The sequence below is a fragment of the Saccharomyces eubayanus genome, chromosome XV, assembly GCF_001298625.1.
Source record: "Saccharomyces eubayanus strain FM1318 chromosome XV, whole genome shotgun sequence".
In the NCBI taxonomy this organism is placed as follows: domain Eukaryota; kingdom Fungi; phylum Ascomycota; class Saccharomycetes; order Saccharomycetales; family Saccharomycetaceae; genus Saccharomyces; species Saccharomyces eubayanus.
The window spans coordinates 157,420-172,316 of NC_030974.1; the positions used below are offsets into that span (position 1 = coordinate 157,420).

A 14,897-nucleotide genomic window follows, 5' to 3' on the forward strand; every position below is an offset into this window, starting at 1 on the left:
ATATTATGATGTAACCTCAATCTTTTTTAGATAGATAAAATAACATGTAAATCCATGAGACTTTTATATTATTGCCTATTCAAAACCACAGTATTTGAAAGACACAAATAGTAAATAATTTGCAAAGCAGACTCCAAATTACAAAAAAAAAATATAAAATACAATAAACACTTTTATTTGTTGGTTTGAAAAGTTACATGCTTATACAATAGTTCATTTTTAGATTACYACTTCATCCATTCTAATTTGGCTTTCAAAATGAAAAACGCAATAAGACGGTATATAATGGCTACACATACAATAATCCCCAAGTATTTTTGAGTATTTCTTTCTAATCCATAAGAAACCAATACATCATGCCCGGTACCAAATTCACAAGTACCATCAGGGTTTTTTCCGCCATCTTCGCAAGTTAGCTTCAAGTTCCTCGGAAATGCATAGTTTATAATGATCATAGAGGTATATCCTACAGGGTTTAAATAGTTGAAACCTTTCAATACTCTCGACATTCCCAGTGACATTAATCCTGACATCTGTGTACCAATGGATAAAATAATGGAAATACAGTTAACAACAAATCCTGGCCTTTCGAAAAACGTATTTGTCATTATACCCAAAGCTTCACCGCAAGTGGTAACAACAAAAGAACAATAAACTGTCACAAAGAAATTTCCTGCTGTTCTTGGTAATCCACATGCTAGCACTGTAAACACTGCATATAAAACCGAAGCTAATAAGGATAGTGGTAGCTCTAATGTCATATAAGCTAAGAAAAAGGGTGCTATACCGTAAACGTTATCATTGTATTCTTCATAAAAATAATCTCTCTCAGTTGGATAACATGCCAGGTTCCCCAGCATACCCACAAAGTAAAGCGCTGTGGACTCTTGTGCTAACCCCAAGCGATTATTGATACTAGTATAGTTATGCTTGACTGGAGCAAAAAACAACGCAAAGATAACACCCAACCCTGGAATTTGTGCGATACGTGCCATCAAAGAATCAAAACTTCTTCTGGTCGTAGTAAATTGCCTCCTGACATTAACTATGTATGCTAACATCAGATTAGCTGGCCTCCTCACAAACTCGCTATATTCTGTTAAAAATGATTCTTGAGAGTAATGCTGCTTTTCAGATATGGGAGATGATGAAATACTTTCATTCTCTAAATTCTCTTTCCAAGCTGCTAGTATTTCTTCTACCCTTGATTTAGAGCTTTGTTCATTCAGTTCATTTTGAGTATTAACTGAAATTAGATCAAGGAAAAAATCTGCCACATTGGTAAAAGATGGGCAATCAAAACCCAAGTCAGCAAAATAAGTAATCATTTCATCGGGTGACCCATTGAATGCAGTTCTACCTGATTTGGCTAACAACAAAACATTACCAAATCGTTTGAATAATTCCGATCTTGGTTGATGGATAGTGATGATAACTGTCTTCCCGTGTTCCTTACACAGATTCTCCAGAATTTCCAATATAGTGGCGGATGTAAAGCTATCTAGCCCTGAAGTTGGTTCATCTAATAACAAGATTGGCGGATCATTTAGTAATTGAACACCCATCGTGACTCTTCTCTTTTCACCACCACTAATACCCTTAACAAATTCATTACCAATGATGTTGTTTTCACAGTGCTTTAAACCTAGGGATCTTATCAAATTATCGGTTCTTTCCATCCGTTCTGCCTCATTCAAATGATGCAACCTTAGCGCAGCTGCATATTTAAGCGTTTCCTTAACAGTTAATGTGGCCAAAAGATGGTCATCATCTTGTGAAACATATGAGCAGACGTTCTTGAACATGAGCTCTGAAACTTGAATATCATTGAACATTATTGAACCTGAAGTGGCAAACTTAGCAAAAAGAGAGGACTTTAATCTTCCAGAGATTAAATTCAACAATGAGGATTTTCCTGACCCTGATGGCCCCATAATCGCATTAATCATCCCAGGTTTGAAAACGGCATTGACTGATTGCAAGATCTCTTTGGTTTCGTGGTGGAATTTGCTTTCCTTCCAATTTGTGAAAGGGTTAAAGAAATTTACTCGCAGGTCTATGTCCTGTAGATTTACGGTAATGGATTTTTTTCTATCTTTTTTTTCTGCTTCCAAGTCCTTTTGATGGTGAATATCATCTAGCAATTGGATTTCGGGTTTCACGTCGCTTGGTGACTTCTTGCTAATTTTCTTTCCTTTCGACTTTACTTCATTTTGTAAAGTGATATCAATCTTGTGTAAATATAGGATAATTGCTCCTACCACAAAATACCCTATTGACCAACAAAATAAAATAACTGCAGGTACAGTGATCCAATTCCTAGGGAACCCGTAAGCCTTTAAAATCTGATTGCCTAAGCATTCATCAAGATTATCCGAGGTACAATAGGAATCCGTAAAAGTGCTTGACATCAGAGTACCAAATGAATACCACGTGAAAGCAATATACTTAATCCAACGAACATAGACTGGCATGACCTTAGCGTTAACGAAAAAACCACACCCCATAGATAATACAGTAAATGTCAAATTACCCACCAAAGAAGCTTTAGAAAAATCTCTTGAAACAGCCACAGATAACATAGACAACCCAGAACAAGATAATTGGCACAGAAACACGATGGCAAACTGATAAAAGAATTTGCTCGCATTTGCTTCGAGCCCAAACATGAAATACGTTATACTCACAAAGATCATGATCATAGCAACATCATCTGAGAGAAAAAGAGAAAATTTTCTAGCGACGATGAATGCTAGCGGTGTTACTGAACCTTCTGCCCTTTCACGATCATACAACGCGATATCCTGCTCACAAAGTCGATACGTATCAAACAGCAGATATAAGTAGCACTGTAATATGGTCGATGCGTAGAGACAAGCGGTAATTGTCCTTAACCCGCCGACGGAGGTCTTGTCGGGTTTGTAGTAAATCCAGCCACAAACTGTAGCAATGATTACAGGTTCTGCGAAAGTGGATATAAGAGTCACATAATCTGAAAAGTTCAACTTAAAATTTCGTCTTGTCAAAACCGTAACTTGTTTCCAAAATGGTAACCTGGTGGTCATATTTTGGATGTGAATTTCGACAGCGTTATCTATACAAGATTCCGTCTGCAGTTGCAAATGGTTTTTTTCATAATCATGCCAATGATCGATCAACGAATCCAGCCTCTTTTGCGTAGTGCATTCCTCTTTATCGGATCTTGAATCAACACTTGACAAATCAATGAAATAATCCGCAGGATTCACCAACTGCGGCACACTGTAACCAATAGATTCAAAATAAGGGATGGTCTTATCCATTTTGTCACAGTATATCACATTGCCCTTCGATAAAATGCAAACCTGGCTCAGTAAAAACAAAATATCTGATCTTGGCTGATGGATGGACATGATAAATGTCCTGCCATCTTCCTTTGCTAATTTTTTCAAGGTCTTAATGACCAAAAAAGCAGAATATGCATCCAGTCCAGTAGTAGGTTCGTCCAAGAACATGATGGAGGGGTTCGAAATCATTTGAGTACCGATACTTAATCTTCTCTTCTCTCCACCGGAGAGACCTCTGTGTGAGTTATCCCCCACTAAAGTATCAGCACAATCTCTTAACCCTAACTCCTCAATCAACTGTTCAACCATCAACTTCTTAGTCCTGGTAGAAGAGTTCAATTTCAAATCAGCTGCAAAGTTAAGGGTTTCCCTACATGTCAACCGTGGAGAGAGCACGTCTTGTTGTGGTAAGTAAGCCATTATTACATGCTTTTGAATGGAATGGTCTTCGCCATCCAAACGGCTGTTTTTAGCCGTCATATCTAAGGGCTCCTCAGAGCCAGATCCAAACTCAGAGTCTTCCAAGACATACCGTATAGAACCCTCATGCCTTAAACCACCACTAATCTTGGATGCCAGCACATTCAACAGCGTGGTCTTCCCTGACCCTGAACCACCCATAACTGCCATGACCGACCCGCTGGGCAAGTCCATTGAAAATGAGTTGACCAGCGTCGTGTTACTCTTAGATGCAACGATCGACAAATCCCTTACATGGAGGCTTATTCTAGGGATCCTAGAGAACGAAAGTCTATTTTCGGTTAAACCAGTGGCCACATCGCCATGAATCGGCTGTACCATAGTCTCTGCAGTGAATGTTTGGCGTTGCAGTGTATAGTAACAAGTACGAAGATCGTTTGAAGGAGTATAGAAATTCTTGTGCCTACTTGTGCATTTTTATTACGAAGTCGTATATCTCATCAATAGTTTCCTTTTTTCACTTTTTGGCATTTTCGTATAAGGGTCAACCCAACAACAATAGAACCACCACTAAAAATAGAAGTAGGCGCCTCACACGGCTACAAACGAAGCTATTGGTCCGCTATATGTTTATGTGTTTTATGTATGTACATGCTAAGGCCTCATCTTCTGAAAGTGTCCAGGAATTGGACTCCCAATGGTCTTGCGGGCTCATCGGCACCTGGTTCGTCATCACCAGCGTTGGAAGTATCCGTGGGAGTTGCGCTTGAACCACGTAGTGGCATACTTACAGGACCAGTGCCATTTGTGTTACTGCTTCCTGCGATGGCAATGGCAGCATCTGCGCTGGCTCTTGCTGCTGCAGTACTCGTAGCCGCATTGGCAGCCATGGCGACGCTGGCCCTGGTAGGTGGGCCTTGGGAGATCCAGTGGGATACAAACGGTACTCGCCAATGGTCTAGTCCTGGAAGCAATCCTTTATCGATGAAAATACCACATACCCAGCTTATGAACCCGCATAGTATCCCTGCAATCCCCTGATTCAGTAGTAGCAGAAGGACAAGTCCGTTTAAAAGAAACTGGTCGTTGATTTTCCACTGCACAGCGCCCTTTTCCTCTTGTTTATTATCGGTGTTACTTGTCGACCCTCCACGAGGGCCCAGTAGTCTTATGTTCCATTCGTAAATTTGAGGAGTGTATTCTTTGTAAAAGTGCACTAGGCTCAATACGATGGGCAACGAACCCGTAGTAAAACTGTTCCACTGTAGCCACTGGTACTGTCCTAAAAAGGAGTTCCAGATCAGGTTCAACCCCCATATCACAAACGTGGTGTACGCCCATGATAGTACAATTAACGTCAAGTACTTATGGGACCCTAATAGCCGTTCCAGGTGTCTAAACAGATACCAGACCAGCGCCAGTAAGATTGCGTCTGATTCGTTAATGGCGCAGAACTGGAATATGAACAGACGGTAGTATTGATGGTACGTCTGTAGGAAGGGGTCATACTGCAATAGAAATATGTGCTTGTAATTTGCAATCGAGGCCATCAAGGGCACCACAAGCGTCGTGATCATGGCTAATTTGGTAACGGGCATAGCCGTAAGCCCTACTGGTGGTTCCATAGACATTATGTATACGTTTCTGTGTTTATTTTCTTTCGTTATTGGTCTTCTTTCCCTTTAAATGTAAACTTGATTAATCAACTTTTTTCCTTTATACTTAGAAAAAAAGTATAAACACTTTATGCAAAAACATTCCAATGGAGAGACTAAGCAGTGACAAAAGGACAAATGGGAATGGACAAGTTCAGCCAGCTACTGGATCAACTGGGACGGGGCAATTTCACACAATTGACACTGAACCTGTTCCAAAACGGTCAAGAAATTGCTGTTCTACAACAACAGTTGGCCGGATATGATGATAAACAGTTGGACACGTTGGTGGAACAACACCCGGCTATGCCCAATGACACACGGTTCAAGATGATGTGCATATCATATCTGAAATATAGTCGGGATGTGGATCCATGGTCTGTCTGGGCTAGCTCGGATTTAATATTTGAGTTTTATCAATGTTTAATCAACTGCCTCATCAATGACAATGCTCCTCATATTGAGGCATTAATACCGGTGGCCATCAGAGAGACGGAGTTTATTATTGCCCTAGCTCATAAACTGGACTCGTTCCACTTGCAATTGCATACAAGAAACCATCAGTTTTTATCGCATACATCGTCCATTCTATCCAGATTATTCAACAGCACCAAACCTCCACGTGGTAATGGATCGTCCAAAACTATTCCAGGAAAGCAGCGAATACTGCTGTATTTGGTCAATAAGCTAAATAACATCTACTTCAGAATCGAGTCTCCACAGTTGTGTTCCAACATCTTCAAGAACTTTCAGCCAAAGAGCATGCTCGCACATTTTAACGAGTACCAAATCAACCAGCAGATAGAATATAGATATCTCCTGGGGCGTTATTACCTATTAAACTCCCAAGTGCACAACGCCTTCGTTCAGTTCAACGAGGCATTCCAATCGCTATTGAACTTACCTTTAACCAATCAAGCAATCGTCAGAAACGGTTCGAGAATACTAAACTACATGATCCCCACGGGATTAGTACTGGGCAAGATGGTCAAATGGGAACCCTTACGACCGTTTGTTAGTCAAGAAACTATCGACAACTGGAATACACTGTACAGGTTTGTTCGTTTGGGGAATATCCAAAGTGTAAACCACTGGTTGAGGCACAACGAACGCCACTTGTGTGCGAGACAGTTGCTAGTAGTACTCTTAGAGAAATTACCCATGATTGCGTACCGAAATCTGGTCAAAACGGTGATCAAAATCTGGACCACCGAATGGGGCCAAAACAAATTACCATACACGCTAATAGAACGGGCACTAAAACTATCCATTGGCCCAGCATACGAAGACAACACAGCCCAGGATTTCACCATTTATAACGGCATTCACTCCTCAAAGAACGTAGAAAACGTACTTGTGACCTTGATCAACTTGGGGTTCTTACGTGCGAACTGTTTCCCACAACTACAACTATGTGTGGTAAAAAAGACCACAATGATACAAGAAATTGTCCCGCCAGCCACTGAGCGGATCACCAAGATATTTCCAGCAAACTCTCACGTTCTTTGGTGATATATGGTCTGTAACCATTAGATAGCTAAGTAGTTTAATATTATGTTAAATTTTGGAATTATAAGAATGCGAAATTTGAAAAAACCAATAAGAGGGAAGGGGATTTAAAGGGAGCAACCCCCAAAGAAACACATTTAGACAAACAGAATGTTTCCAACAGTCACAAAGACATTGTCGCTGCAGCGCTACAGAATCACTAGCCCTCTGGTTGGGTCCACTTCGTTGTTGCGCAGCCTTAGGTGGTACAGCAGCGAGAAAGATGACCACGACGATGTGATGACAAGGATCAAAATGGCCCCTATAAAGAGAACCAATGAGCCACTGGACAAAAAGAGAGCACGGTTGATATACCAGTCTCGCAAAAGAGGAATCTTGGAAACAGACTTGCTTTTGTCTGGGTTTGCCGCTAAATATCTGAAGAAAATGAACCAAGAGGAACTGGAGGAGTACGATTCGCTACTGAATGAGTTGGACTGGGATATCTATTATTGGGCGACGAAGAACTACGAGATCAGTCCCTTGCCTGAGAAGTGGGCCAATTCAAAGTTGTTGACGCAATTACAAGAGTTCAGCGAAAATAAAGAGAAGGAAATCCTGAGTATGCCCGATTTGTCCAAGTACCAATGAATTGCCCTTTGAATTTTGTCGGTTTTTTCTTTTATTAAAACTTGTAAATACTCACGTAGGAAAAAAACTATATATTATTATTTTATTATACTATACTTATTACTATTATTGCTACCATCAAAACCCTTCAAGGGCCTTTGTAGCTTTGTCCAATCTCTTCAATCCTTCTTCGTAACGGTCAGGATCAAGAACCATGTCTGCCGTCAACCTAGACAAGGAGTCCACTAGTCTTTCGAGGGCACGTTTCTCTTCTAATTGCATCCCCAGTTGCGCAAATTCTGATCCAATCAAAGTACCCTTTGTCACGTTCAACAGCTGGTTCAGTGTATCGATATCAAATGATCGCAACTCCTTCAAGGATTTCTTGTTATTGAGTTTTTTCTTCCCATCCTTCTTGCGATTAGTTTTCTTAGGTGTTTCCTCAATGATATCCTCGTATATGTCATCGTCTTGGTCACTTGAGACAGTGTGGATGGGCTCTGTCGTTGTATGAGCAGCCTTTAACGTGTCGTCTCGTTTCAAATTCGATGAGCCTTTGTGATCCTCATTGGGCGTGCTAGGTAGTGGCCTGGTCAAGTAAGTTTCTTCTGCTGGAGGCATGCTGGTTGCTGCCGAGTAGTATGAGTCTGATTTTTGTTCACTGACGGTAGAAATCTGGGACAGGTTTTTAAAATGACCAACATTTTGGGGTGGACCTGGCAGTAGTTCCCCATCCAAAAACTCGTCTTCACCTTCATCATCTTGGATGAACAATCTTGATCTGGGACGATCTTTGCTTCTAGGTGGGATGGTTGGATTATAATCATTTGTCTCAGAACGTATTGGGCTCATCTCTTGGGGCACGCCGTTTGTCTTTGTAGATAAGTCAGGTATCACACTGGAAACAATCGAAAGTTTGTCGCTAGAATTCGCATCGTCGTCCTCCTCTAATTGCTCTTGGATCGACTGCTGGAACTTTGGGTTATAAGTGGAAGATCCACTCTCACTGGCTAAATTGCCTGAACCTATGGACGAACGCAAAACTTTTTCCTGGCGTCGAGGATTAGACAGCAGCTTTAATGACCCGCGAGCCTCGCCCTTCTTCAACGTACCAGAATTGAACCTCCCCACCGGCTTGGCATTGGTTACTGGCTTAATCACAACTTCGTCTTCACCATTTCTCGATTTCATACTTTGGTCGTCATCCAAATATTTGGTCAATGTCGCTTCTGAGGGCAACATGGGCAACTGTGGCAAATCTTCCCTTCCCACAGACTGTTTCAAAGGACTCGCCTTGTTGCTATAAGGCTCCTCGTCCTGTTGTTGGTTCTTGACTATGTATGAAACTTCTACACCTTCTTGGATAACTCCAGAATAATTGGAAATCATGCTTGATCTATTGTCACCAAGCGCTAGCGACACATCACCGGCAGGTGATCTTAGGAGCCGTGATGGCGGTTTGCCTATATCGGTTTGATCAACCTTGTCATTCGTTGTCGTTGTCGTCGGAGGCTGAAATAGTCCAATGTCGTTCTCATTGTGTAAAGAATCGATCATTGCAGAGAGTCGTTGCGTATTCAGTTTGGCCCTAGATGGCCCGTCTTTCTCTGTATCTTCTGGCATGCTTGCACGCCTGTCTGGTCTCGCTGATGCTCTTTTGGTTGTCAAATTGTCCTGTTCTTCTTCCTCTTCTTGATGGTACCAGCTATTTGACCAAGAGATCGCTTTTCCGGATCGGGTCAAATAACAAACAATAACACTAACAATAATAAACATCATCACGAAAAAAAAGACAAGCTAGCAAAGACTGTGTGAGAAAAGCTCGAGCAACTTTAAAGCAAGATGAGTAGGAATCAGGACGTGTTCCCTGTGTTGGACCTAGAGGAGCTGGTTATATGTCTACAAAGCTGTGATTTTGCGCTGGCCACGCAGGAAAACATTGCTAGGCCGACTTCAGACTATATGGTAACTCTTTACAAGCAGATCATTGAAAACTTCATGGGCATTTCTGTGGAATCACTGTTGAATAGCAGCAACCAGGAAACAGGCGAGAATTACTTGCAGGACGAGAATGAGAATATTTACTCTGACACATTGAATGTGCTGGTGCTGAATAAGATTTGCTTTAAGTTCTTTGAGAATATTGGTGTCCAGGATTTCAATATGACTGATTTGTATAAGCCTGAGTCACAGAGAACCCAGCGTCTCCTAAGTGCGGTGGTGAATTACGCTCGCTTCAGGGAAGAACGAATGTTTGATTGTAATTCCTTTATCCTCCAAATGGAATCTTTATTAGGGCAGCTTCGATCCAAATTCGACGATTATAACTTAATCCAACAACAACTGAAACAGTATGAGGATTTAGGCGGGGCAAATATTCCTGATGGAGAAGAGCTGCAAAAATTAGAAGAACAAAACAAAGACCTGGAGATTCAGTTGAAAAAATTGACCAAGATTCAAGAAACGTTATCCATAGATTACAATGATTACAAGATCTCTAAGCAAACTATATTCAAAGAGCTGGAAACGCTGAGCTTCCAAATAGTAGAGCTGGAGTCCAGCCGAGATAAACTGATCAAGATTTCCAACACAGACACCAAAGAGTTGACTGAAGGGATCAAAGAGTTGAGTGATCTGCTAAAACAAAGGAAAAAGACCTTGAACGATTTGACTGTGCAGCAAAAGAGCTTGCAGGACACAGTGGCGACGTTCGAAACCATAATCAGCGAGCTTTATGACGTGCTGAGAATAATTTCTAGCGAAGTGCAAGAATCTAATCGAACGGAAACAGAACTGATGGGATTGAAGCAAAACTTAATCAACAATAAACTGAAACTGTTGAACGTGTTGGAGACTGGGATCTTATACAAGTTAGAGATTTTACAAGAGCAACTGGATTTACAACTAAAAAACTTGGAGAAATTATCAAAGGATACTGAAGACGAATCGCGATTGAACGATTCCAAGTTAAACGAAATGCAAATCAAATACGAAAATGAAATCAAACCCAAGATTGACAAGACAGATGTTTTTATTCAAGATGAACTAATCAATGGTAAAATTAATAAATTAAATGATGAAATTAAACAATTACAAAAAAACTTTGAAATGGAAATTAAAGAGATTGAAATTGAGTATTCTTTGTTATCTGGTCATATTAATAAATACATGAATGAAATGCTTGGATATATGCAGTAGTGGTAGTGATTTTATTTTGGCTCATTTTTTTTTCGTGGTTGTTTTTCAATCTCATATGTACCTTTATCTAGTTCCATACAGTTGTAATCGATTTTCCTTAAATCTTGCCATTTTTTGTGTGGTATGTCCCAATGGCATTTCTTGGCTACTAGACTGGCTACATCATCGCAGAACCCTAACAGGTTCAAATCAAATTCCGCATGGGTGACCATATCTCTATTAATTAAAATTTGAGGTACGTGTGAAGGTACCATATTTACGATTTCAGAGACTGGAGCCACTTTCAAACTGGTACCTATGCAAATCAATAAATCACATTCCAGTATATCTTCACGAATGGTCTTGTGAAATCTGGATGGCAGGGCTTCACCAAAGAATGTCATGTCTGGTTTCAAAACACCATAAGACTTCAAAATGGGTGAACTGGAATTGGTATTTGGCATCGTGTTATTGCCGTTTGTAAGAGGGAAATACTGTTTTCTCTTCTGGTAGCAGTACGGACACAGTGGTAATTCTAGATTTCTAATATTGCTAAATATCCTTTCACCTGGGATTTGCCAATGGCAGGTCACGCAAGATGCGGTGGCAAATGAACCATGGCATTGCACCAATTTATCAGGATCAATGCCTGCGTACGATTCCAAGTTATCAATATTCTGTGTGTAGTTTCTTAGTAGCTTGCCTTTATCTTGCAACATTTTAATAAAACTGTGTAACGGGGAGTACATGTTTTCCGGGGGCAAAACCATGTGGGCAATATTGTAGAAAACTGAGGGGTCTTGTAAAAATATATCCAGGTTGAAAACGTCTTGCGGATCTTCCAGCCCGAGATGTCTGATCTTGGAGTAAAAACCTTCAGAAGACCTGAAATCTGGAATCCCCAAGGAGGTCGAAACCCCAGCACCGGTTAAAACCAGGATTTTCTTTGCATTATGCAAAGTGGCGGTGAGGTTATCGATCGTGGTGAAATTGGGTAATCGAAGCCTGGTGCTAAGGACTTTATTTATGGCTTTTTGTAAGTCTTTGATTAATTTCACGGCATGTTTTTTCTCAAGGGGGTCTGTCAACCCGTCTTTATTGTCAATATCCACGTGTGGTAATGTCGCTATCCCATTGATCTTGCGCTCTTTGGTAGAGGTGATGTTGGAATTCAACGCCATGAAAAGTTCTTTGTCTTTGACATCGAACCCTAACAACTTGATCATGAAATAAATGTAGATCGAGTTGACTTCCGCTGGCAGGAAAAACTCCAAAAACGTTTTCAAATCATTATTTTTCAGAAACAGTCTTGCGTTCATTACGTCGTCTTTGCTGATCGCGGGGAATATGAACTTGCCTGTTGCTTTATCTTTCCCAAGGATGGAAGGGTATGCCGCTCTTGGTTTCAGTTTCTTGGTTTCATTATGGTCCGAGTCTTCCTCTAGAGGTCTTTTCATCATCGTCATGGCCGCTGCTCGAGTGTGAAGGTGTCACCCCTGCGATCATCGACCAAAACAACTACCACCCGTAATATAGAATACTGACCATTTTGATATTTTTTTTTTTCACAAAAACAACAAAAAAAAAAAAAAAGAAAGATATATTCATATCATTTCCAACGAAAGGCTATTGCAATCATAGAGTCACCTTGAGAGTCATAACAGAAATTGCTAAGTGCCATCGCTATACTCACCGTACCCTCCGTACTCAAATGAGCTCAGTTTCTTGGCTGGGGGCTTTGCCGAGTCGTCGTTCGAAGAGGAGGAGGTCGCGGCCAGGGGCCCTACGCCGATCCTGGACAGTGCGACTTCAGCGCTGGTGTTCTCCAGGTTAATGTCGTTGACGATGGTGCCCGTCTGCTTGGCCAGCTGCGAAACCTTCATCATCAGTTCCACCTCCTCTCGGTTTTGCAGGTCTACCTGGCTCTGCAGGTGCGAGATGTACTCCACCGTCTGTGTGAGGATCTGGCCCTTGTTTGGTTTGCCGTCCTTGGTTCCCGTTCCCTTGGTCTTACTGGATAGTCCAAGAGCCCCCGGCGTGGACTCGCTCAGCGTATCGTTGCTGCCGGAGTTTCCGTAGTAGTCCCTGAAGAAGTCCCTCGGTATGATGCTTAGTAACTCTTGGATGCGGTCGTTGATCTTGTCCCGACGTTTACGGTCGTTCTTGAAATTGGCACCGCACGATCCGGGATCTGCGCCGACTGGGATGCTGCTCATGCTTGCTGCTGTGGCTCTTTTCTCTGTGTGGAGCGTGTGTTGCTTTTGTTGTGAGTGGAGTTAGTTCTTCTTGTTTCTACTCAAATTTTTCGGTGGCGCCTTTTTCCGTTTTCAGTAGTGATAACTGTAAGTGGCTCTATAAAAGTACACAATATACGTAAACTGCACGGTCTAGACGTCGTTGTGGCCCTTGAAGGCGATGGTGGTACATTCTTGCTCGTAGCCTGGGATCTGGATGTAGTCCACGCCGTGCGACTCCAGTTTGTTCAGACTGGTGTTGTCCTTGACGAACGTGTCCGGCTCCATGACGCCCACGAAGACAGTGCCAATGGCTCCGTTGGTGGCTAGGATCCTATCACAGCATGGCTCGTTGCCACTGAGCCTGAAGGAGCACGGCTCCATCGTCGTGTAGAGCAATGTCCCCACGGGAACTACGCTGGGGCAGTCCGGATGCGCTTGGGAGTATTTGATCAGGGCACATTGCTCTGCATGAGTGTTTCCTGGCAGCTCCCTCGAGTAGCCCGTGGAGAGGACTTGGTCCCCATGGACAAGAACGGCACCAACGCTGAACGCAGTCTTTGTTGGCCCGCACTTGTCAGCCTCTTTAACGGCCATCTCCATGTATTGGCGATGAGGCTCCAGGGCCCATTCTGGGTACTTGGTCTTGTAGCTCCAAAGCGGTTTCTGTGTTTCCGGGTCCCTCTCCAGGGACTCATACCGGAAGGCATGCAGCCAGAGGTCCAGGTCGTTAGTACCGGGGTCCGTGTACATTTCGGCCTCGCATTCTTCACATTGACGGCCCAGCAGGTATTCTCCCTTGCTGTGCGGATGGATCCAGCTCTCTGCGGGTTTGTTCTTGCCAATAGCGTCCAGCTTCAGGACAATTTCGTCATAGTTCTTGAGCCCACCACGACCAAGTTCCGGGCCCCAGATATCCAGGTTCGAGTATATCGGATCGTTAGCTATGGGGAATCCCAAATACTGCAAGTGAACTCTGATTTGATGTGTTCTACCCGTCAGCGGCTTGCATTTTACAATACTCGTCTGGCCATCATAGCTAACTCTATGGAAAACAGTTTTTGCATGCTTGGCGTTCTCGTCACCCATTTCACAAACAGCATTCAGTGCAACTTTGGGATTGATGGATCTAACGGGCTTGTCCACCTCTACCTCACCCACGGGGAACTCGCCCTTCACACGGGCCACATATTCTTTGGTGACTTCCCTGGCCTTCAGTTGATCTCCCATTTTATCTGCACCTTGTGGAGTCTTGGCCAAAAACATTAGCCCGCTGGTGGGCTTGTCTAAGCGATTGCAAGGATGTACTGAACACTGTAACTGCTTTTCGAGCATCTTCGTAATAGTATTAAATCTGTATCTACCCGTTGGATGCACGGGGATACTGCTGGGCTTGTCTATGACGAGTATGTCTTTGTCTTCAAACACAATATCTATGGGTTTGGAGGTGACCGGTGGTTCGTGGCGATGTACTTTATGCGTGATCAAATCACCATCGCGAATGATGGTTTCCAGATTCGCAGGTTCATCGTTTAAGTACACTTTCCCTTCTGCAATCGTTTTGGCATAATAACTGGGCTCCCTGTCCCTAAATTCACTCACGAACACATCCAGTAAGTTACGATCCCTCCATCTTTCCTTACAGAACGTCTTGTAAGTGAAGAAATAAGGCACGATCTTTCTTAAGGGCCCATCAATCATCACTTCATATTCTGGATCTATCTTTCTATTCTTTCGTCCATCGGTTTCGATGATTCGTAATCTGAATCCACTGGCATCTTTGATTTTGGTGCTGGTCTCATTCTTGCTACTATTTCTGTTCGCATCCCTTCTTTGCCTCAATTCCTTCGCAGTTTCGATTTCTTTGTTTAATAAGGTATTGAACTCGTTACCTGCTCCATCATTAGAACTCATTTCACGATATGTCTTCCAGTATTTGCCTTTTTTTCTTTCGATGCCATTCTCTT

The 14,897-nt window shown here is 42.3% G+C and overlaps 9 protein-coding genes across 9 annotated transcripts; 3 read left to right on the top strand and 6 right to left on the bottom strand.

Annotated features, from left to right (window-relative positions):
- Positions 1-224: 224 nt before the first annotated feature.
- On the bottom strand, positions 225-4,127 carry DI49_2330 (uncharacterized protein; the record flags this gene model as incomplete). Its single annotated transcript, XM_018365463.1, has 1 exon — positions 225-4,127. One exon carries the CDS (start codon positions 4,125-4,127, stop codon positions 225-227), a length of 3,903 nt encoding a protein of 1,300 aa, XP_018221718.1.
- Positions 4,128-4,408: 281 nt separating this feature from the next.
- Positions 4,409-5,377, bottom strand: DSC2 (Dsc2p; the record flags this gene model as incomplete). Its single annotated transcript, XM_018365464.1, has 1 exon — positions 4,409-5,377. The coding sequence occupies one exon, from the start codon at positions 5,375-5,377 to the stop codon at positions 4,409-4,411; it is 969 nt and encodes a 322-aa protein (XP_018221719.1).
- Positions 5,378-5,539: 162 nt separating this feature from the next.
- THP1 (Thp1p) lies at positions 5,540-6,913 on the top strand (the record flags this gene model as incomplete). The annotated part of the gene is made up of 1 exon (XM_018365465.1): positions 5,540-6,913. One exon carries the CDS (start codon positions 5,540-5,542, stop codon positions 6,911-6,913), a length of 1,374 nt encoding a protein of 457 aa, XP_018221720.1.
- A 147-nt stretch (positions 6,914-7,060) lies between these two features.
- Positions 7,061-7,540, top strand: SDH5 (succinate dehydrogenase assembly factor SDH5; the record flags this gene model as incomplete). Its single annotated transcript, XM_018365466.1, has 1 exon — positions 7,061-7,540. The coding sequence occupies one exon, from the start codon at positions 7,061-7,063 to the stop codon at positions 7,538-7,540; it is 480 nt and encodes a 159-aa protein (XP_018221721.1).
- Positions 7,541-7,657: 117 nt separating this feature from the next.
- Positions 7,658-9,298, bottom strand: NBA1 (Nba1p; the record flags this gene model as incomplete). Its single annotated transcript, XM_018365467.1, has 1 exon — positions 7,658-9,298. One exon carries the CDS (start codon positions 9,296-9,298, stop codon positions 7,658-7,660), a length of 1,641 nt encoding a protein of 546 aa, XP_018221722.1.
- Positions 9,299-9,361: 63 nt separating this feature from the next.
- Positions 9,362-10,717, top strand: NUF2 (kinetochore-associated Ndc80 complex subunit NUF2; the record flags this gene model as incomplete). The annotated part of the gene is made up of 1 exon (XM_018365468.1): positions 9,362-10,717. One exon carries the CDS (start codon positions 9,362-9,364, stop codon positions 10,715-10,717), a length of 1,356 nt encoding a protein of 451 aa, XP_018221723.1.
- Positions 10,718-10,728: 11 nt separating this feature from the next.
- HST1 (histone deacetylase HST1) lies at positions 10,729-12,162 on the bottom strand (the record flags this gene model as incomplete). Its single annotated transcript, XM_018365469.1, has 1 exon — positions 10,729-12,162. One exon carries the CDS (start codon positions 12,160-12,162, stop codon positions 10,729-10,731), a length of 1,434 nt encoding a protein of 477 aa, XP_018221724.1.
- Positions 12,163-12,366: 204 nt separating this feature from the next.
- RTG1 (Rtg1p) lies at positions 12,367-12,912 on the bottom strand (the record flags this gene model as incomplete). The annotated part of the gene is made up of 1 exon (XM_018365470.1): positions 12,367-12,912. The coding sequence occupies one exon, from the start codon at positions 12,910-12,912 to the stop codon at positions 12,367-12,369; it is 546 nt and encodes a 181-aa protein (XP_018221725.1).
- Positions 12,913-13,083: 171 nt separating this feature from the next.
- RIB2 (bifunctional DRAP deaminase/tRNA pseudouridine synthase RIB2) lies at positions 13,084-14,844 on the bottom strand (the record flags this gene model as incomplete). Its single annotated transcript, XM_018365471.1, has 1 exon — positions 13,084-14,844. One exon carries the CDS (start codon positions 14,842-14,844, stop codon positions 13,084-13,086), a length of 1,761 nt encoding a protein of 586 aa, XP_018221726.1.
- Positions 14,845-14,897: the final 53 nt, after the last annotated feature.